Source organism: Spermophilus citellus (assembly GCF_964194105.1).
Source record: "Spermophilus citellus genome assembly, chromosome: 12".
NCBI lineage: Eukaryota > Metazoa > Chordata > Mammalia > Rodentia > Sciuridae > Spermophilus > Spermophilus citellus.
Window position 1 is genome coordinate 84,123,913 of NC_138198.1, and position 23,052 is coordinate 84,146,964.

General features: G+C 39.2%; 1 protein-coding gene across 1 annotated transcript; it reads left to right on the forward strand.

The window, feature by feature from the left end:
* Positions 1-2,261: 2,261 nt before the first annotated feature.
* Positions 2,262-18,722, forward strand: HRH4 (histamine receptor H4; the record flags this gene model as incomplete). The annotated part of the gene is made up of 3 exons (XM_081263031.1): positions 2,262-2,454; positions 10,954-11,117; positions 17,892-18,722. 3 exons carry the CDS (start codon positions 2,262-2,264, stop codon positions 18,720-18,722), a joined length of 1,188 nt encoding a protein of 395 aa, XP_081119157.1.
* Between the last annotated feature and the right edge of the window lie 4,330 nt (positions 18,723-23,052).

A 23,052-nucleotide genomic window follows, 5' to 3' on the forward strand; every position in this document is an offset into this window, starting at 1 on the left:
CTCTCAGGAGAGACAAGCAGGAAGACTCCTATTTTTGTTGCTCTTCATTCCTTTGTATATATTCATGTTCAGACTTGGTATCATTTTCTTTTTTCCTGAAGTACTTTAACATTCCTCACAGTGCAAGTTTGCTCGTGATGAATTCTTTCAGCTTTCATATCTGAAAAAGCCTTTATTTTGATAGCTATTTGTAGTAAGCAGAGAATTCTAGGTTGACACTTCCTTCCCTTTCAGCACTTGAGAGAGGTTGCAACCACTGTACTCTTGAATGCATCGCTTCCGGGAAACCATCTGTTGTCTTCGTGTCTTTCTTATTTGGCATGTTTTGTGCCTTCTCTCCCCTCAGCTGTTCTTAAGATTTTCTTCTTTTTTAAAAAATTTATTTATTTATTTATTTATTGGTATGTGGTGCTGAGAATCGAACCCAGTACCTCACACATGCTAGGCAAATGCTCTACCACTGAGCCACAATCCCAGCCCCAAGATTTTCTTCTTAAACTCTTGTTTTGGAGCAATTTTATTTGATGTGTCTTGTGTAGTTTTCTTTATTTTTTTAAAACATTTTTTTAGTTGTCAATGTACCTTTATTATATTTATATGTGATGCTGAGAATCGAACCCAGTGCCTCACACATGCTAAACAAGCTCTCTACCTCTGAGCTACAACCCCAGCCCTTCTTTGTTTCTTGTGTTTGTGATACAATGAGCTTCTTGGTTTATAGTTTTCATTAAACTGTAAAAGTTATTGGTGATTAAATTTTCAAAAAAAATATTTTTTTCTGTTCCCTGCTCTGTCCTTTCTTTCAGGGATTCTTCTTAGACATATATCAAGTCACTTGAATTTGTCCTACAGCTTGGTGGTGCTCTGTTAATTGTTGTTTTAAATTCTCTTTTATCTTGTATTTAATTTGGGTAGCTTATATTACATTGTGTTCAAATTCGCCAATCTTCTGCAATGTCTGATCTGCCATTCATTATTTCTGGTGTATTTTTAGTTAGAACATTCTAGTTTTTATTTCCAGAGTTGTATTTGGATATTTAAAGAATAATTTCTCTATATTTACATTTTTTGTAAATTTGAAATACAGGTTTAACAACTCTTTTAATGCTCTTCTTTGTTAATATTAGGTTGGTTTCAATGGATTGATTTTTTCCCCCTCACTGTAAGTTATATTTGCTTGGATTGTAAGTTTTACATCACTGGGTTTTGAATATTTTTATATTCTGTAAATAATCTTGAGCTATGTCCAAGTCTGCAGTCAAATTACTTAGAGATAGTTTTGATTTTGATTCTTTTAAGTTTTGCTTTTAAGAGTTATTAGCAAGACCCAAGAAGTATTTAGTACAGGAGTAATTATCCCTCACTACTAAGCAAGAGCTTTCTGGGTTGACCATCCAATGCTCCATTAATTATCCACGTTTTCTGTCTTGCTGAGGAGAAACAGGCACTGTAACTAACCTTGTGTGGGCACTGGGTTCTGTTTCCTCTAATCTTCTCAAATGGTTCTTTTCCCTGCCTGAGAATGTTTCTCTGCCCTGTGCTGATTAAGTACTCTGTTGAACACATGAGGAAGGCCCTCTGCAGACCTCTAGGGTTCTTTCTTCCAGAGACCTCTCTAGTACTCCCAATTCTCAGCTCCATCTCTGCATCCCAGGGAGTCAGCTAGGTTCTGCCTGGCTTTGGCCTCCGTTCCTGGGCCATGGAAACTCTCAAGACACTATCCAAGGGCAACTTCAGGGCTCCCCTTGTTCCCCCTTCTCTCAGGGATTACTGCCCTTCATTGCCTCCTGTCCAGTGCCTAGAAAACCCTTGTCCAACATTTGGGTTGTTTCAGATGGGGCAATTAAGTGGATCACTCCATCCTGACCTGAAGAGAGTATTTAACTGGATATACTAGTTTTAAAAACTGAATCTCACTTGAGCCCAACTTATTATCCGTGCAATGTATAAGTTGTATTTTGTAGATATTATATAATATTGCTCTACTGGGGTTGGATGAATCATATTAAATTGATTAAGAAAAAAACATTTCACTGTTTTTTGGAAATACTTTTTCAATTTCAGTTAAGGGGAAACTGTTACCACAAGTTTATACTTTATCAAGAATCAGGAAGTACTATGAGATCAGCATAAGATTAAAAAATGTTGTTTTGAGTAGGAGTCTATATATTTTAGGTATCTGGTTGGAAGTTACACTTGTCAGAACTGTTTGTCTGTCTGTCTGAATTTTGCTATATTGAGCTTCTTCATCATTTGATGTGATGTCAAATGCTAATAGTACAAGTAGCTCGATATCAAATTATCAAATTACTTTAGCATTTTTAATGTCTTTACTAGCTTTTGCCATAATGCTAGGAAATGCTGTGGTTATTTTAGCTTTTGTAGTGGACAAAAACCTTAGACATCGAAGTAATTTTTTTTTTCTTAACTTGGCCATTTCTGATTTCTTCGTGGGTAAGTTGTGTCTTTATTTAAAATAACCTTTTCTAATTATAATTTATTCCTAAAACCTTAAAATAAGTGGTTAATATTTCAAGGGAATTTATGAGATGGGGGATTAAAACCAAAAACGTTAAAATATTAAAATCTGGGAAAGGCACTTTAAGGGAATGTTATACATTATGTAAATCAGTGTGATAATGGAATTTTCATCTAAAAAGATTTTTTTCTTTGTATAGAATAAAAGTAAGTCCCAAATAGATATAAAATTATTTTAGTGTAAGAGTTACTTGTTTCTAGAACTATTATCCTTGTATGTTTAGATTTATAGGTATTTTTCTCTAAGTACATATAGCTTCCTCACTATCACAGTGTTGGGGTAATAGGAATAACTCATATGCTGGTAATTAGCACAATCAGAAAATGGGATGGTCAGGTCAATTAAATAGTATGTTTAATAGTATTATTTTATGGCATAACAGATATTATAAAATATACTCAATACTCAACTACCTTGCATATAAATTACATCCAATATGTAATTGGATGAGACCATAGAGATCAAATTAATGTTTCTTTGAAAACATGTTCTTTTAAGTTTTACTTTCTGCTGGTTATCATTTTTTAATAATGCATATTATAATAAATAAAAGCATAGATCTGTCAACTAACTGGTATTATTTTAAAGGAGCTTCTAGTATAGTTTATTCTGGCATATTCAGATTTTTTCATTTATAGCTTCATAAAGCTTGCATTTATGTTAAAATGAAACAAAACTCAAAGAATACTTAATTCATTGCCTGGAACACAGTGGCTGCTCAACAAATATTAGTCCCCTTCTCTTTTGATTTCTCTACAGATATATGTCCACCCAAACCAAATTCACAAATATTAGTATAGTACACAGTGTGTGTCAATACTGTTATATGTGCAGGTATTATTAGATAATCAAGGGATTTATAGAAGAGTAGGTTATTCTCCTTCAGGGAGGTTTCAATATAGTGGAGTGGAATAGAGAAATTTACAAATGACTATAGAGATATAGAGTAATGTAGGACCCCACGAAGACCCACCAGAGGCCACTCAGAGGAGGGATAAAGCTCGTTTAGTGGAGAGTGGCATTCAAAATTAACTGTTGAAAGATGAATAGAATTTCCATAGGCAGATATGGGGAGGAGAGAAGAATCCCAAGCATTACCAGCAATCATGAAGTCACCATGCTGCTATGAAGTCACCATGCATATCTCCCTGGGTGAGCTTGGGGTTTGGTCTGTAGACAATTGAAATGGGAGCAGCAAGGGAGGAAGTCGAAATCTATATGGCCAAGAGCTTTAAATAGTATTGTCAGCTGGATGGGAATAGTAGTAAGCAGTAATGTCGGTCTGGATTATTAAATGGCAGTGTGGAGATTTAAGAATTTAAAAGCAGGTGAGCAAGTGAATGGATTGAACTCTCTCTCTCGGAGGCGTCAGACGAGCTATAGGAGGTAGGAGAGGTTGGAGGATGCAGAGCATGTTTCAGGCTGATGGTGCAGCAATCCAGGCAGAGGTCATGTGGCAAGGCTCTGAGCCAGGATGAGGGTAGAAAGGAAGAGCAGGAGGCAGATCTGCACAGGGTGGGGTTGGTCAAGATAAAGATGAGTCAACGACTGGGCTTCTGGTACTAAGAAAGGGCTGGCACACAGGGAAAGTGAAGGGCATTTGGGAAGAGCAGCTGTGATTCTGATGTTGCCTTCAAAGTTCTGGAGGAAACTGTTGTTCAGGGAAATTGATTGAGGAGCCATGGCATAAATTGACAGGGTCACAAATAACCAATGTAGAAATATTAAAAAAAAAGCATCAGTCTTCCTGCTTCCCTCCTCCATTCAATTTTTCCAGCTAGCCAACATTTGCAGCTTGATGTAGGTTTCAAATTATTCTCTATGCTCACATAAACATGTACAAATATACAAGTCTATTTATGTGAACGTACAGAATGTTCTGCTATAAATATACTTATCTCTCTTCTCCTCCTCCACAGAATTGTGTGGCTTTTAGTGATGATCAGCATATAAAATAGATGATGTATTTTGTCTAACCCAATGGGAGTGAGGCCCTGACTGCCCTGGAAGTAGGGAGGGACCAGGTGAAAGGACTGAGAACCCAGAGCCTGAAGCTTTTGAACAAAGATGGTTTCAGATAAGAATGTGGGAATGAGTGTCTCCATGTCTGGCTCAAGGTCAACATCAAGGCAGCTCCTCCCCACCATCCAGGGCTGGAGTACCACACCACAAAGATATGCCTTGTCTTTAAGAAATGGTACATGTAGTTATTTAGTGTTCCTGGTGGTCTCCCTCCATCAGCAGGAGGATGGGTGTAGGGTCGACTCCTGCTAAGAGGAGCTGCATGTAGGCCAAACAGAATCTCTTGTCATCTTCAAGTGTCATCCTTCACAGTTCCCCTGTCCCTACCGGCTTTATCCAGAGTTACTCATTTAACATGGCACTTGCCATGACATAAGAATTGGGACAGTCCCTGAGCTTTTGGTAACAAGATTTGAATATTCTCCTTTGCCATGCTCTGAAGTGTGCCTTTGATTCTGAGCTTGGAGGAACTCTGGGAGGTGGTGGTAGGGCATGTCAGGACTCTGAGAGGTTTTCTGTAGCTGTAAGGCAGCCATTCTTTATATTTGGGGTCAGGAAACCCAGATCACCGGAACCCTGTGATGATGGCAGATTAGATCCTCATACACACATGGCCAAACACCCTTCCTCACAGGCTTTAGAACTTGCCTCCTGTTGAAATCTAAATTTGTGGCAGCTGCTTAGCTAGCTTCCCAGGCTGAATTTACTGTTGGAAAGCAAAGACTTATTGAGGGAAAAATTCCTTTACCACCTATACCGGATGATATAAAAATGAGATATATCAATATAGTTTGACTGCACAGCATCTCATCTATACACTATTGATAAATGTAGATGGAAAAATATATATATCTATAAAATTGCTATCACGTGGCTAATGTTTCCATCTGTGGGTGTCTACATGTACTGTGGGCATTTATAGCCTATGCAGCCATGTCATATGTGGCCTGGATGGGATTTTCAGGGGTGAAAAGTGTTGCCAATCCAAGACAAAATTCCAGGATAAATTAAAGTTTATCTTTAATACCTTCATGTGCCCATTCAGCACCTTCTCTACCCCTCTATCCCTCTGTCTACTTGGGCTGGTATAATAGACTGTAGAGTCTGCATGGCTTTGACAACAGGGATGTGTTTTCATGGTTCTGAAAGTTGGGAATCCCGGATCTGGACAATCAAGCTCCTGGTGAGAACGTTTTTCCTGGCTGACAGGTCCCCTCTCACTGTGTCTTCATGTGGCCTTTCTTTCTTTGTACCAGGGATTGAACCCAGGGGCCTTAACCACTGAGCGTCACCCCCAGCCATTTTTTATATTCTATTTTGAGACAGGGTCTTGCTGAATGACTTAGGGCCTCATTAAGTTGCTGAGGCTGGCTTTGAACCCGAGATCCTCCTGCCTCAGGCTCCTGAGATGCCGGGATAACAAGCATATGCCACTGTGCCTGGCTACATGGGCATTCTCTGAGTGCTCTCTGTTGTCTCTTCCTAAAAGGACATCATTCCTATTGAATCAGGGCTACTCCCTTGTGACCTCATTTACCCCTAATTTCTTCCTTAGGTCCCATCTTCCAATACAGTCACACTGAGAGTCAGGTCTTCAGTATATGAATTGGGGAGGGTAGATGAACACTTAGTCCTTAACACCTCTGTACATTTACTGTCATCCACTTGTCCCTGTATTAGCCCAAAGTACTGACTGAGGCTATTGGCTCCCTTCAGTTTTTGTTTGACATTTTCCCATAAAAGGTATAGCAGCTTAGCTGTCTTGGAAAGAAGGCGCAATCCCAGACTGAGGCAATTTTGAAGCAAACTGGGCATCCCACCCTCATCCACTCATTCACTCCACAATGACTTATTCTGAAGCAGGTGCCCTCTAGAGTTGCCAGGGACATGGCCGTGAAGATCCAGACAAAAGTCCTGCTCCCTGGTGTTCTGTTTCTGCTAGGTGCAGGGAAGTGGAGCTGAATAATAAGCTACCTAAATAAGTAGATAAAACGAAGTAGCATTTTAGAGGGTGATAATTGCTGTTGAGAAAAATATAGCAGGTTGAGGGGGAGGCAGGGTTCTGGGTGGGGGGTTACCATTTTAAGCTTTGGGGGTGGGCTCGCTGAGAAAGGCACAGGAGAAATCAGCAGCTTTCTGGAGGAAGAGCATTTCTTGCCAAGGAACAGCAAGTGAGGAGGAGGGAGGTGGGAGGGTGTGCCGTGTATGGGAGGCCAGAGGAGCTGGGGCAGGATGAGCGAGGGGCGCAGGAGTAGTGGAGGTGGGCGGCTGGGTTGAAGCAAGTCACCCGGAATGACTTGAGTCCTCAGAGCCTCACAAGCTTTTCTTCTCATTGTCCTTCCTTCCTTCTCTTGTCCCTGTTTATTCACCTTTCTTCCTCCCTTTACCACATTCATTTTTAAAAAATAATACATATTTTTCAATATCTTTATTTATTTATTTTTACGTGGTGCTGAGGATCCAACCCAGTGCAAGGCAAGGGCTCTACCACTGAGCCCCAGCCCCACCCCTTTCCCACATTCTTTTAATATAGTTTATTTGCTATTTCTCACTTCAGTTTTTCCTAAATCAAATGTGTCAAAGGCTTATTGTTGTGTTCAAGGAATTGGCTCTTGGCTTTCCTCAGTGAGTTCGCATGACCCACAAGCACAGTTTCAGAGCAAAAGTTGTAGAAACACTTAAATCTGAGGGATATTTCATATTCACTTTTCAGAAACTCCTTCAGAATATCTCTATGACTTCTAGACAGAGGAACTGAGAACATGACATTTGTATTAAAACGCAGCACAAGAACATAAGGTAGACAGCAGGGTTTTACTAAAACTAAATAGATTGGAGTCTGTTTTAAGCTAACTGCAATTTCAAGCTGCTTCTATGGTTTTGAACACACCCTTCCTCTTTCATATAATCCAAAATGCATGTGAAAAAGAGTTAAGTCAGATCCCTCCCTTTAACCTTTTATTTTTTTGGGGGGGATGTTGTATTGGGGATTGAACTCAGGGGCACTTGACCACTGAGACACATCCCCGGCCCTATTTTGTATTTTATTTAGAGACAGGGTCTCACTGAGTTGCTTAGTGCCTTGACATTTCTGCTTTGAGGTCAGCTTTGAACTCTAGATCCTCCTGCCTCAGCTCCCAAGCCGCTGGGATTACAGATGTGCACTTCGGGTCTGGCTCCCTTTAACCTTTAAGTTAGTGATGTCTATAATGCAAAAGGTTACTGGCATCTCACTCTGTAGGAGAAATGAGTGCAGCTGTGAAAATATTCATGTTGCAAACACTGGAATCCACTGGCGTGGGCCAAAATATCATAAAGTGTCTGTTTTTGAGATACTTTGATTTATCTCAGATAAACCTAGTGATCTTCTTTGTTTTACAATTGTGTGCATAGGTGTGCACAGACACACACCCCATAAGGGTTGAGATGAGAATTTTTGGCTCAAAATAAAATCGAAGCTGGGTGCGGTAGTGGCACAATTGTAATCCCAGTAAGCTCCAGAGGTTGAGGCAGGAGGATCTTGAGTTCAAAGCCAGCCTCAGCAATTTAGCGAGCAACTCAATGAGACCCTGTCTCTAAATAAAATACAAAAAGGGCTGGGGATGTGGCTCAGTGGTTAAACCACCCTGAGTTCAATCCCTTGTACCAAAAATAAATAAATAAATAGATGGATAGATAAATACATAAAATAAAATTGAAACATAAAGCAAGTTTACTGGGACTACATACATATAAAAGCTGACCATGCAGCTCTTCTTCTCTATGGTGTCCATCTGATGACTCTGTATGTAAATCCAGATAAGAATCCTACATTCTGGGTTCCCTTCCACTGGTTCTGAAATCTTGCCATTGTAGTCTCATGTTGTCTTGTTTTGGAAGAATTCTTCCTCCCTGTTTCTTTTCTTTTCTCTGTACTTATTTATGATTTATTCTGTTTTTAAAATGTATTTTTATTAGCGTGTCATAATTATGCTAGTAATTCACTTTGACAAAATCAAACTTGCAAGGAATTTGATTTCGAGCCCCCTCTTCCCTTCTCCTTCCTTTACTCTTTTAAACTTCCTTTCTTCTACATACGTGTAAAAGTGAAATTCCCTTCAGAAGCCCTATATGAATCTAGCCTGATTTTGTCAAATTCATTCAGTTTAATCCTCCCCTTTCCCTTCCTTCCTCCCTCTCCTTCTGCTCCACTGATCTACCTCCTATCTTTATGACATCTGATCCCCTCTCCAACCATCTTCTTTCCCTTATTTTGCTCTAGCTTCCATAAATGAGAGAAAACATTCATTCTTTGATTTTCTTAGTCTGGCTTATTTCACTTAGCATTTTCTCCATGTCACCATCTATTTACTGGCAAATCCCATCATTTCATTCTTCTTTATGGATGAATAGAACTCCATTGTGTACATACACCACATTTTCTTAATCCACCTACCTACTAACAATCATCTGGATTGATTCCAGAACTTGGCTAGTGTGAATTGGGCTCCTATAAAAATTGAAGTGGATGTTATTGCTATCGTATGCTGATTTTAGGTCTTTTGGATAAACACCGAGGAGTGGAACAGGTGGGTCATATGGAGATTCCATTCCTAGTTTTTTTTTTGAGGAGTCTCCACACTGCTTTCCAGAGTAGTTGTACTAATTTGCAGTCCCACCAACAATGATAGGCTAGTTTGGTTCTCATGCACCTAAAATAAGAATTTCTGTAAGTGCCTGACAAAATATGAAGATAATCACCAAAATCAGATTTCAACTGAGTTCTCACTTAATGTATCATATTCTCAGCAAGTAAAGACACCTGTCTGAAATGTCAACACAGTTTTTAAAAAACCCTAAAAACTAAAAGAAGGGGAACCCAACTTAGTTACTTTCACAGGTAAGCAGTTTCTGTGCTGGGGTGAATTGCCATGGTAGAGTTTACTTATTTGTTCGTTCAGTGAAGGGTTGTGGTTGGAATCAGGGGTTTTGAAATCACAGTTTCTGGTTTCAGATTCAGCTTCTTCTCCACTTACTAGATAAGTGTGTCTTGTTTAATTGTTCCTCTCTTCTTTCTGTGTAGTTGATTCTTAACTATTAATTCAGCACGGTTCCTACCTCACCAAGTTTCTATGAAGATTAACTGAGATGATATTTATGATGCACAGAGCACAGTGTCTGACATATGGTCATTTGTACAATACATATTAGCTTATTAGTTTAAGTTAAATGTGCAAACGACCGTGTAAATCAATCTAGGCATCATAGAAAATGTAAGCATTGATTTATGATATGCTCTTCAGCCTCAAGAGAGACAAATTAAAAGATGACTGTGATGTAAAACGGAATGAAATTAGAGAAGAGACAAAGTGGCAAAGTGCCAGGAGAGTGCAGGTGCAGAGGGATCACTTCTGCCAAAGAAGTTCCAAGAGAGTTGACAAGGAGGAAGTCATTTTTTGACTTTAGGGAAAAAACGATAAAGAAGTAAGCACATTTTTTCAGTAGAAAAAAAGGAGGACAAGAGTGTGTGCAAGTCTAGGTTTGAATCCCCAGCACTTAAATAAATAAATAAATAAATAAATAAAAGAGGACGACATTCTAAGAAGAAAGAATGATGTGAACAAAGAGAAAGAGATGTGAAAATGTGGGTTATGTTTGGTGAAGCCCACTCTCTTTGGGTTGGATCATGAAGAACATAAAGATGGTTTCTACTGTATATGACTAGAAATAGAGGTCATGATCTGTATTTAAATTGGAAAGTAATAAGGAGACTTTGGAATTACATTGTTTATGACATCTATTATAAAAAAAATCACATTTAGAGTGCATAGAAAGTCAATCCTGAGCTATTTAGTGAAATACTGTGAATCACATTTAGAGTGCATAGAAAGTCAATCCTGAGCTATTTAGTGAAATACTGTGTTGGTCAGCTTTGCATTACTACAACAAAGTATCTGAGACCATTAGCTTATAAAAAGAAAATGTTTATTTAGCTCACAGTTTGGAGTTCAAATCCGAGATTGGTTTTGGCCCATTGATTCGACTTCTGATGAAGATGGCAGATCATAATTGTAGGAACACATGTCAGAGTTATTGCTCACATCTAGAGGCAGGAAACAGAGAGATATTTAGAGTCTGGGGTCCCCCAGTCTCCTTCAAGAACATGTTTTCAATGACCTAAGGACCTCCCAAAAGGCCCCAACTCTTAGAAGTTCAAAAGCCTCCAAATACTGCTGCTTTTATGACTAATCTTCTATATATGCCCTTTGGGGGATTCTCATCCAAGTTATAGCAATAACCAAACAATATTTAGTGAATTCAGATATATCATTGTGTTGTGTACCCATTTGAATCTACCTTTTTGTATTCATCCATGTGTGCTATTTGTTACTTCTTGTTTTCCCCCTGAACAGGTATGATCTCCATTCCTCTGTACATCCCTCACACACTGGTTGGTTGGAATTTTGGAAATGAACTCTGTGTATTTTGGCTCATCATTGACCATCTTTTGTGTACAGCATCTGTGTATAACATTGTTCTCATCAGCTATGATCGATACCAGTCAGTCTCTAATGCTGTAAGTCAAAACGTTTAATTTATTTTTCTTAGAAATATAGATGAAAATTTTGGGTCTCTCAAATTATCTGGAGCTGGAATCCAGGTAATTACCCCTAAATATGTGCTTTATCACTGAACTATACCCAAATCCCAACAAAAACATTTTTTAAGTCTAATAATTAAAGTCTAATATTTAAGTCTATTTTTGTTGTTGTTGTTGTTGAAGAATCTGATCCTTTTGTTACAAAATTCTCAATGGCCCTTAGTCTGTGTGGTCGAGGTAAGTCACTCCCCTATGAACTACTGAAATGGGAAGGCATCAAAGGAAGCACCAGGCTAGCTGTCTCAGTGTTGTACTATTTTCATGGATATATGAGAGGTTCACAGTAGGTTCCACTCCATAGACAAGTTGAGACCTGAATATTTTCTTCAGGAATTTGCTAGGCAATTAGAAAGAACCCCAGATTTTTGAATGAGATGAGAAAATAAGTTCTGAATGACCAAAAGGAGAAGCCAGGTTATACAGTGGAATTAGCCCAAAAGACCAAGTCCCAGTGCCAGTGTTAGACCTATGCCAAGAAAGTCTGAACTTAGCCAAAATCTGGAATAGCCTCAATAAATTAGTAACTATTCTTAAGCAAGCTAAATTTCTCAGAAACAGAACAAAGGAGAACATCAGCTTGAAGAAAGCCTCAGAAATATGTGGCAGTAATTTGAAATCTTTGAGGCCTCACTGGGACACTTTCACTTCTCACTCTCAGGGGTCTAAATCCTTGGGCAACTATAGGGTGACAGGGATTTTGCTAAGTGTTGGGATATAGAAATGAATGAGCAGAGACCCTGTTTGGAAGATCATAATAATCTAAGTGGAGGCCGACCCAGAAGTACATGGGTTTAATACATGGTCTAAGTACTATGCTATGACCTTGAGAGAACAGTGATCTGGAGGGAACAGAATCTTCCCTCCAGGAATATTCTGTGACTTGGAGGCATATACACCTGGGAAAAGGTATTAGATAAAGCAAAGGGCAAACTGCTGGATCAAAGCGATTTCAAAATGATGAGGCTCAAGCAAGACAGTAATTTCTTTCTTGATCACAGACCAGTCCAGGAAAAGTGGAAGGCTGTGCTCCAGGACCCCGGTAACAGGATGGCTCTGTACCCTCTCCTCTAAGTCTGGGACCAGAAAACTTACTAGACAGGACCTGATAGTAAATACTTTCGGCTTTGAAGGACTATGGTCTTGGTTGGAACTACTCATCTTCACTGTTGTAGCACAGATCACCCTAGACAATAGGTAAAAAAAAAATGTGCACAGTTGTTTCCAATAAAACTTTATTTAGAAAAACAAGAGGTGGACCACATTTGTTCCATAGACAGCAGTTTGCTTACATGTGCTCTAGGTTATTATTCCCTGCAGAGTTAAAATTAGGCTGTTGTTACTCCCGGTTCTATATAGGAAAGGGAAAGGACAGAAATCCAAGACAAAGGGATTTTCTTTAAAATAAGTACTGCAGGGCTGGGGATGTGGCTCAATCGGTAGCGCGCTTGCCTGGCATGCGTGCGGCCCGGGTTCGATCCTCAGCACCACATACCAACAAAGATGTTGTGTCCGCCGAGAACTAAAAAATAAATATTAAAAATTCATTCTCTCTCTCTCTCTCTCTCTCTCTCTCTCTCCCCTCTCTCACTCTCTCTTTAAAAAAAAAAAATAAGTACTGCAGAATCGCTTTCTCATTTCCCCTTACATTTTATTGGTAAAACTTAGTTACATGGTTCCACCTCTATGCACAAGAATTTGGGGACTATGGTCTATAACTGTGCTACCATATGGTTAAGGGAAAGGGTAAAATGAATTTGAGAGGACAGCCAGCTATTTCCACAAATTGGTATTGGGTACTTAATTAGTGGCAGGGTTCATTGCAGTTTATATTGGTCAAACTATGGAGAAAGTATAGATCAGTTTGGATTAATAATTCAGATACCAATAATGTCGTATTTTCCAAGCTGCAGGACTTTACTCATTATTGAGTCATGCTATCAATTCAATTGGTTGCTTATTTTTTTTAATGAAAAAAAAGGGGAATAGAGTAGAATAGAACAGAATATAAAATTAGGGTAGAAAATATCAGAATACCTTGTGCATCATAAAGGCAACTACTGTTCTTTGAATATTCTTGTCTGTATTCTTGGTTATGATGCAAAATAGAGTTCTTGCTTTAGAAATATATTTACTTTAAATACTCTAGGTACTCTAAATCAGAATCTTTCCCATTTGTACTTTAAAATTTTCCTTTCTTTATGGATTAATGTTTCTTTTTAATTTTCATTGGATGTTCCTAGGACTTCTTTCATGGGTTGTCAACCCTTATGCTTGTGGGCAGAAGAGGGACAGCTTGCCCATGTAGAAAAAGTGCTTAGAGATTTCAGAGAGAAGAGAAATGATACCAGAGAGAAAGTGGATGTGTGTGTGTGTGTGTGTGTGTGTGTGTGTGTGTGTGTGTGTGTTTTCTCTGAGTCTTACCCTTAGGACATACCTGGCAGTGCCTCGATCCCTGTCCCTAGTATGCAGCACAGAGGTGAATGCATAACAGTCTCCAGGAGTGAATGCATGGAGGCACTACGCTAATGATTCTGGGGAAGCCTAGTGAAACCAGAAAGAAGACTTCTAGGACTCCTGTAAGTTCACAGAAATGGTGGTGGGAAGCTGAGCTCTGACTCTATAACAGGTGATGTGATAGGCAATGGGTGGGCTTGGCCTGAGAAATGGAAATATGACAATAATTTGGCAGCACAATATTACAGTACTCAGAATCTTCTAGAAAGATAGATTCCATGTAGCTGGAAACAACAGGAATGTATTCTCTCACCTTGAAAGGAGGGGGACAACAGTACTGTCCTCTCTCAGAAGGCTCTAGAGAACCTGTTCAATTCTTTTTCCTAGCTTCTAATGTTGCCAGAAATCCTTGGCTTATAGATTCTCCACCCCAATCTATGCCTCTGTTGTCACCTGGTTTTCTCCCTGAGTGTCTGTGTCTCTGTTTCCTCTTCTTTTTTTAAAAAAAATATTTATTATTTTTATTTGTTCTAATTATTTTTATACATGATAGAAGAATGCATTTTGATTTATTATACACAAATGGAGCACAACTTTTTGTTTCTCTGGTTGTACACAATGTAGAGTCACACCATTAGTGCAATCATACATGTGCCTAGGGTAATGATGTCCATCTCATTCCACCATCTTTCCTACCCCCATGACCTCTCCCCTTCCCTCCCTCCTCTTTGTCCAATCCAAAGTTCCTCTCTTCTTTTCATGTCTTTCCCCCGTCTATTATGGATCAGCATTTACTTATCAGAGAGAAAATTTGGCCTTTTTTTTGTGGGGGGATTGGCTTACTTAGTATAATATTCTCCAACTCCATCCATAATACCTGCAAATGCCGTAATTTTATTCTCTTTTAATGCTGAGTAATATTCCATTGTGTATATTCCACAGTTTCTTTATCTAGTCATCTATTGAAGTGCATGTAGGTTGGTTCCACAGTTTAGCTATTGTGAATTGTGCTGCTATAAACACTGATGTGCAGTGTCACGATAGTATGCTGGTTTTAAGTCCTTTGGGTATAAACCGAGAAGTGGGATAGCTGGGTCAAATGGTGGTTCCATTCCAAGTTTTCTAAGGAATCTCCATACTGATTTCCAGAGTGGTTGCACCAATTTGCATTGCTCCCAGTGATGTATGAGTGTAACTTTTCTCCTACATCCTTGCCAACATTTAATGTTGCTTGTATTCTTTTTTTAAAAAAAAATTTTACTTATAGTTGGACACAATACCTTTATTTTTATTTATTTATTTTGATGTGGTGCTGAGGCTCAAACCCGGCGCCTCACACATGCTAGGCGAGCGCTCTACCACTGAGGCACAACCCCAGCTGTTTGTATTCCTGATAACTGCCTTTCTGACTGGAATGAGATAAAAATCTTAAGAGTAGTTTTGATTTGCATTTTTCTAATTACTAGAGTTGTTGATCAATTGTATATCTTCTGAGAAGTGTCTGTTCAGTTCCTTAGCCCATTTATTGATTGGGTTATTTCTGTTTTTGGTGCTAAGTTTTTTTGAGTTCTTTATATATCCTGGAGATTAGTGCTGTATATGATCTGCATGTAGTAAAGATGTTCTCCCAATCTGTGGACTCTCTCTTCATATTATTGATTGTTTCCTTGGCTGAGAAAAAAACTTTTTAGTTTAAATCCATCTTATTTATTGATTCTTGATTTTATTTCTTGCGCTTTTGGAGTCTGGTTAAGGAAGTCAGGACCTGATCCAACATGATGGAGATTTGGGCCTACTTTTTCTTCCATTAGATGCAGGATCTCTGGTCTATTTCCCTTTGTGAGGGTGCCAGTCATATAGGATTAAGGTGAACCCTAATCCAGTAATTTTGGATTAAAGTGAACCCTAATCCAATACAACCTCATTTTTGATTACATCTATAAATACTAATTTCCAAATAAGGCCACATTTACAAGTACTGGTTGTTAGGACTTCAATATATCTTTTTGGGGGGGACACAATTCAACTCATAATAGGCACTTAGACTGTGTCTATAATCTCATCTCAGAGTATGTCCTAGTGTGCTTCTCTGCCTCACAAAATAAATCCAACAGACAGAAATTTGGGTATTTTATTGGAGCAATGAGTGAGAACTTGGGCATCAATGGATTTTAGGAGGCCACCCCATCTGGTTGTTTGGATTCAAGCAATCCTTGAGCTGCTTATCTGTCCAACATGCTCCCTAAAGATGAAGGGATTGGAATTCTCTTCTCAAATCTCTTGGATGTCCATTATCTCAATTGACCTTATGCATAATGAAAGATCACTTTCCAGCATATTGTATTATATCATCACAAAGGCAGAACGAAGTAATTAAAAAACTAAATGCAGTTTTATGACCATCTGGGTATTGTTATCATCTTCTTTGTCATTAGATTTAGTGCAAGAGATGTATTAATTAGTGGCATAAAGAAGCAGAAGGCATTTGTGGTCATCATGGTTCTGGTTAGCATCTTAGCATATCCTCAGAAATGCCAGTAGTATGGTGGGATGAGAAAAACCACTTCCCCACAGTTGAAAAATATTTATTATTTTTAAAAATTACTAACCAGTTTTCTCTTACCTCCAGCCTTTGGTCATCTCTTCTTAGCAGATACATCCAACAAAGAAACACAGTGCTAGAAGTGTTATACCCCTTAAAAATAGGACAAACACTGCAGGCTAGCTTTTAAAACTCATGAGAAAATAGTACACAAGAGATAGTGAGGGCTGGGGTTGTGGCTCAGTTGGTAGAGTGCTTGCCTAGCATGTGTGAGTCACAAGGGTTCGATTCTCAGCACCACATATAATTAAATAAACAAAGGTCAATCAACAACTAAAAAAAAATTGGAAAAAAAAAAAACAGAGACAGTGAAAGGCAGGCACGTTCCTACTTCCTGAGTAAATCATTTCCTTTCTTGAAAGGGAGGAAAGTAGAGACATATGGAATGTTTGAACTGGAAGGAAACTTATAGACCTAAAAGAGGTTCAGAAAGTTTGCCTGTTCTAAATGCCCTTACAAAATTCTTGATCCAGATGTTTACCCCTCGTATAGAATGGTGGGCCTTAGATGTCCTTTGACATAGAAGATATTTTTAATGATTTCAGGTCTGACACAAGGATCCTGTGATCCCAGGTCAGCCATCACTTACAGAAGCTTTTTCCCCTGTAGAAGCCTGTCTTTGTCACCCAGTGGAGCTAGAACATTGTCTACCCTTAAAACCAGCAGTGGCACTTGCCATAGTCATTTCTGTCAGTGGCTAGCCATCCAGCATTGGCATTGTGATCTGTCTGATGGAAACGCTGTGGACGGAGTGATTTGGTAATTCTCAGTAACACTGCAGTATTTCCCAACAGCATATGTAAACATCCTTGGGTGTGTGCTTATCTTCTTGGGAGTGATGTAAGAGTCCTTCTTTCTGTTCTTGACGCCACCTTCAGGCCCCAGAATGAACTGCAGAGTAGGTCCATGGTGAGAAATGTGTTTTAGGTTGGTGATGTAGTACATGCATTTCTCTCCCGATGCGTATCTGTATTCCCAAAGGTATATTACTTTGGTTGAAAAAACATCATCAAACAATAACTCTGTGTGATGCATTGTGACATTGACTCTTCTATTGAATTAAAAAGAATGCCTGCCCTGATCCAGCCTGCAGGTTGAGAAATAATGTGATCAGGTGTACCTTATTTCAGTTTAACATTCAGATGAATGTCTATTGGTGGGAATATCTGTTTTCTTTTTTTTTTTTAGAGAGAATGAGAGAGAGAGAGAGAGAGAGAGAGAGAGAATTTTTAATATTTATTTTTTAGTTCTTGGCGGACACAACATCTTTGTTGGTATGTGGTGCTGAGGATCGAACCCGGGCCGCACGCATGCAAAGCGAGCGCGCTACCGCTTGAGCCACATCCCCAGCCCCTGTTTTCTAATTTTAGATATTAACCTTGACATTTCCTTTGGTGTCAGAGGTTTAACCTTGAAGGTTATAATTTTTCCCTTGACAATCATTAAGACAATCCACATTGTGGCTCAGGTTCCACTCAAATAGAACTCTGTGTCCTGGCACATGTCACAATACCCATGTTATATATCACGTCTCAACCTCTTGCACATCCCTGAGACTTCTGAGAGCCTGTGCGATGCTTTGTGCATCAACAGATGTTCATGACATTGAAACAAACTTATTTGGTCTCTTGTAGGTGTCTTATAGAGCTCAACATACTGGGATCTTGAAGATTGTCACTCAGATGGTGGCTGTTTGGGTGCTGGCCTTCTTGGTAAATGGGCCAACGATTCTGGTTTCAGAGTCTTGGAAGAATAATACTTGGAATACTAATAATAATAAGGAATGTGAACCTGGATTTTTTTTGAAATGGTATATCCCCCTTATTACGTCGTTCTTGGAATTCCTGGTCCCAGTCATCTTAGTTGCTTATTTCAATGTGCATATTTACTGGAGCCTTTGGAAGCGGGGTAAACTTGGTAGGTGCCTCAGCCATTCTGGACTCACCTCTGTCTCCTCCAGAGACTGCGGGCACTCATCCAGACATGGACTGTTTTCAAGGACATCTCTTCTTGCAGGGAAGGAAGCCACATCATCCTGTGGTTCAGAGAGACAAGGAAGAAACAACAGTCTCTTGTTTTCCTTCAGAACCCATGTGAATAGCAATACAATCCCTTCCAAAGCTAGTTCCCTCTCCAAATCGGATTCTATAGCTCTTCACCAAAGAGAACACATGGAACTGCTCAGAGCTAAAAAATTAGCCAAGTCGCTGGCTATTCTCTTGGGTGTTTTTGCCATTTGCTGGGCTCCATATTCTCTGTCCACAGTTGTTCTTTTAATTTACAAACCAGAGCAGCGTTCGAAATCGGATTGGTACAGAATTGCATTTTGGCTGCAATGGTTCAACTCCTTTGTCAATCCCTTTTTGTATCCATTGTGTCACAGGCATTTTCAGAAGGCTTTCTCAAAAATATTTTGTATGAAAAAGCAACGAATACCATCACACAATCAGTCAACATCCTCTTGATGATAATGTTCTCACTTCTGTAAATTTTAGTCTTCATCTCACCAAGGTGAATTTCATCTGGTTTTCATCTTGCCCATTCCACTCTACCAAAAAAAAAAAAAAAAGTCCATAAAACCATAACAATTGAAAACTTAAAAAAAAAATCTGCACTTGGACGCCAATGGAACATTATCCCAGTAAATAACAGTCTAATGATGAATCGATAACATATTTTTGTAAACTCATAGCCACAAAGTACTATTTTTCTTAGTCATCACCTTTTCCTTGTTTTGTAGATCTTGATACAACCTTGATTGTGAAAGTCCAGAGTCTCTCTTCTCTTTTTATGTACAATGTTTGCTACAGTCATAAGTTAATTTCACCTTTTTATTTGATAGCGATACAAATGTGTCCAGTTTTGAAAATCATTCCCTGAAGTATGCAATAGAGCCAGGAGCCTCAACTGGGGGTAGGGAGCTCCGTGATCATCAGTGGGAAGGTGTGTCTGGGTTTGAGTTGGCAAGAACAGGGGAGTTGCAGTGAACCCAGGTGAGCTCGTGTGTATTTCCAGAGTTTATGTCCCTGATCCCAGTAAGGAAGGAGGTGTGGTGTGGTAGAAGAAAGCCCTGGCAATCACAGAAGAGGAGGAGAGATAGAGAAGAGCTTGTCCTATTCCTTCCTGCCCTCTTTTTCCAACTTCCATACAAGCTACAACTCTTTGCGTGGAAATACCAGAAAAAGAGGACAGGTAAGAGGTGGTGAGAGGACCATAGGACCACTGATCTAGCAGATGTCAATGGTTATTTCTCAAATACTGTCGTATCTATTTAATGTCTTTTACTCAATTTGCCCAATATTTTATATTGCAGCGCTCAGTGTTATTCCTTTATAATGTAGTTGATACAGGTTATACTTTCCGATAATTCACAATGTATTAGTTTGGTGATGTTTTTGTTCTTTGTTCACTTTTAAATGTTTTCTATCCCTCAATGTCATACAATTTTATTTTTCTCCGAGTTAATTTCATCTCTCCTAAAGTTTTCTTTTTTTTTTTAAGTATTCCTTCTACAATTTCTCAGACTTTTCATACAGTTTAATAATTTTTATATTTCTTGGCCTTCTTAAGTCTGGTTAATTTTGAACACTAAATTACAAAAAAAAATCTGTTAAGTGCATGGCTTAGAAATGTACATGTTCTTTATATACACTTATGCTTTCATTACATAAGAGATACATGTTTTACATTTAATAGCAGTTTGAAAAATTGAGAAGTAAGTTTTTATAAATGTATAAATATGTAAAGTTGTTATGCCTCAGCTGTTGGCTTTAATATTTATAAATCAGTAGTTATAGAGCTCATGTGATTGCTGGAGGCTTGACTGTGCACAGAATCGAGTGGTCCTAGGAAAACTTTTCCCAATTAAACCTCAAGAGAAGCATGCCTAAATATTCATACATGTTTTCTAAATTATATATAAAATATAATATATTTCATATATATTTCATTCAGTGTAAGATGCTGTCAATGTAAAATAAGTTATTTTATTTACCACCATAAAATGGAAATGCTACAAACTGCTTATGATGCAGTATTTTAAAAAAATCACATTCATAGTCTCATTCTGATTTCAGAGTTGAGAAATGAACAATATGTATCTTAGACATGCTGAAATACGATATATACATGACAAATGAACTGAATAGGCTACTACTCTATGAGAGTTTGAAAAATGAATACTTTAGATGGCCCATGAATGTATCCATCAAACAAATGTTATTGAGGCCTTAACAGGTATTAGCTAGTTATGGTAAAGATGCCGGTGAACCTTGCCAATAAGATTTAGATTCCCCAGGAACAGGAATTTTACTGAGGGGTTCTTTTACTAACACAGCTGGGTGTGCCACAGAACCTCAGCTGATACTTAGTGATATTTGCTAGATATTTACCTTCAGATGAACACAATTTTTACCCCTTCCTGCATCCCCACTTTTGAACTGTGACTTTCCAGACCCTCCCATCCAGAGTGACTTGCTTTGGCCAATAGACTTCTGCCAATAGGCAGGATAATAACATCCTGCTTGAGCTTAGGCTTGAAGAGGCCTGTGCACATCTGTTCTGTCTCTTGGGAGTTGCCCAGCTGCCAGTCTGCTGCAGGATGAGGGACCACGTGGAGCAGAATCAAGCTGCCATGGCTGAAGCGGACTTAGACTGGCAGCCTCCAGCTGACTCAGCAGCTGCCTGGTGAGGAAGAGGCAAAATGAGTTCTGCCGAAAGCTCCTAGCATGGCCCAGACCAGAGGAACCACACAGCTGACCCAGTGATGCCTGAACAATAGTAAGTCTTCATCCTGGGAGTGTTCATTGTTTGACAATAGCTCACTGACATGTCAAGCACCTACCCTACTGTGTATTAAACATACCCTCCAAAAGTGAGTAGAAGAAAGAAGTAGACATTGATATTGTTTATTCTAGTGTGAGAGCTTGGACACAAGACATAAACATTATTATGCAAGAGAACAGTCTTTTTTTCAAAAGGTCATGGCTACTTCTCTACAGGAACATATTCATTGCAAAATGATTTAGTAGCAGGGATAACTGATTTTGAAATAACACAAATTGCATAACATACCAGTGGTCTAGGTGCACTCATGAGGGTAAAGTTGCACTGTGAGGATGGTGAGGAAGGGCCCCCTGGGGGCAAAGAAGCTGTTCTTAGCTCTGTGCATCTCTCCCTTAATCCTTCCTGTCAGTCTCTTCAAGTTGCCATCTAGGTCAGAGACTATGACCTAACTATTGGTTATGCACTTTGTATCAAATGGTCTCTCTCATTTTAAAAAATGTGTCTTTCCTTGCTCATGCTAGTAGTCATTTCTTTATATGCTTAGAATTTTATGAAGGAATAAGAGGAGGAAGAGGACTTAGTAGGACCAGCCAGTTTGGTTCATGGTTAGTAGTTTCTGTGAAAGGAATGGTAGAAATAGTTTACGTCTCATTTTAGATGTCAATACTGTCTATTCTCTGCTCTCTTAGAGAGGTCGGTCATAAAGAGTTGAACATTAAAGAATACGTGCTGTCTGGAGAGGTGGCACACACCTGTAATCTCAGCTACTCAGGAGGCTGAGGCAGGAGGATCTTAAGTTCAAGGCCTGACTGGGCAACTTAGTGAGACCCTGTCTCAAAATAAAAAATAAGGGGGGGCTGGGGTATAGCTCAGTGGTGGAGCATCCCTGGGTTCAATCCCTAGTAACCCACACACATACACACACACACACACACACACACACACACACACACACACACAAAGAGAAAAGAGAGAGAGAGAAAAGAAAATGTCCTGCAGAAAAAATTCAGGGCAACTTTTGAAACATTTTTTTCTGATGTACATCCTTATTTAAAATTTCCAATAGTAAAACAAAGATGGAAAAAATACACTTTTTCCGTCATGGAAAGGTGCTTATCAGCTTCTTCTTAGAAACTGAAAGACAAATGGTTTTTAAGTGATTACTCAGTCCTTCCTGTTTCTTTGTCCCCAATCTACAGCATCTGGGTCATAGCCCAGAGGACAGGTAGGTGACAGGTTGGATGTTCTGCTTTTCCTGGACTCTTCATTTCTGAATCCAATTGTTTTGAGTTCAGTCATTACTTTTGAGTTTGATTCCTCTGCCTTCATCCTCTGGATGGTTTGGAGTTCTGAAAGCCATACACTTTCAAATTATTCTCTAGACTGAGAAAAATGTCTGCTACTTTGAAATAATAGCCCAGCAAGGTTAATATCATGAATTGGCTGCTGGGGGGCAGGGTAGGCAGAGTCTGTGCCTTTAAGGAGTTATGTATCATCTGACATGGAATCAACAGGAACACAAACAGGAACACGTGTGGCAGTGAAGTGACATAACTTGATTGATTGTTTCATGCAGGATGATGTTTGTACCGATAGGAGAGGGCAGTGCCTGATAGTGTAGTGCTGCAGAGCTGCCCTGCTTGGCCTGCATCTTTGGGGGAAGCCCAATCTTCCTGTAGCAAGGTCGTGTAATTGTTCTCCTGGATGTTGTATAGATAAGCCTCTGGCTGGAGCAAGCTGGAATAAAATCACATGGGTGATAAGGATGAAGTCTGGTGCTTGCTCTGCCAGCATAGAATTAAATACCCCATTCCTTGGACCCTGAAGAAAGAGGAGAGTTAATGACTTGCTGCAGGCAACATGATCTGCAGGTAATGAAGTCATCACTGGAACCCGGGGAATCTAAAACCAGAGTCCAGATGCTTAAGCTTCATTGCACCGGGGTCTCAACAGTTAGGGGGATATGAAGTTAATAAGTTAGGCTTTTGGGAGGAGGTGAAGGGCTAGTGG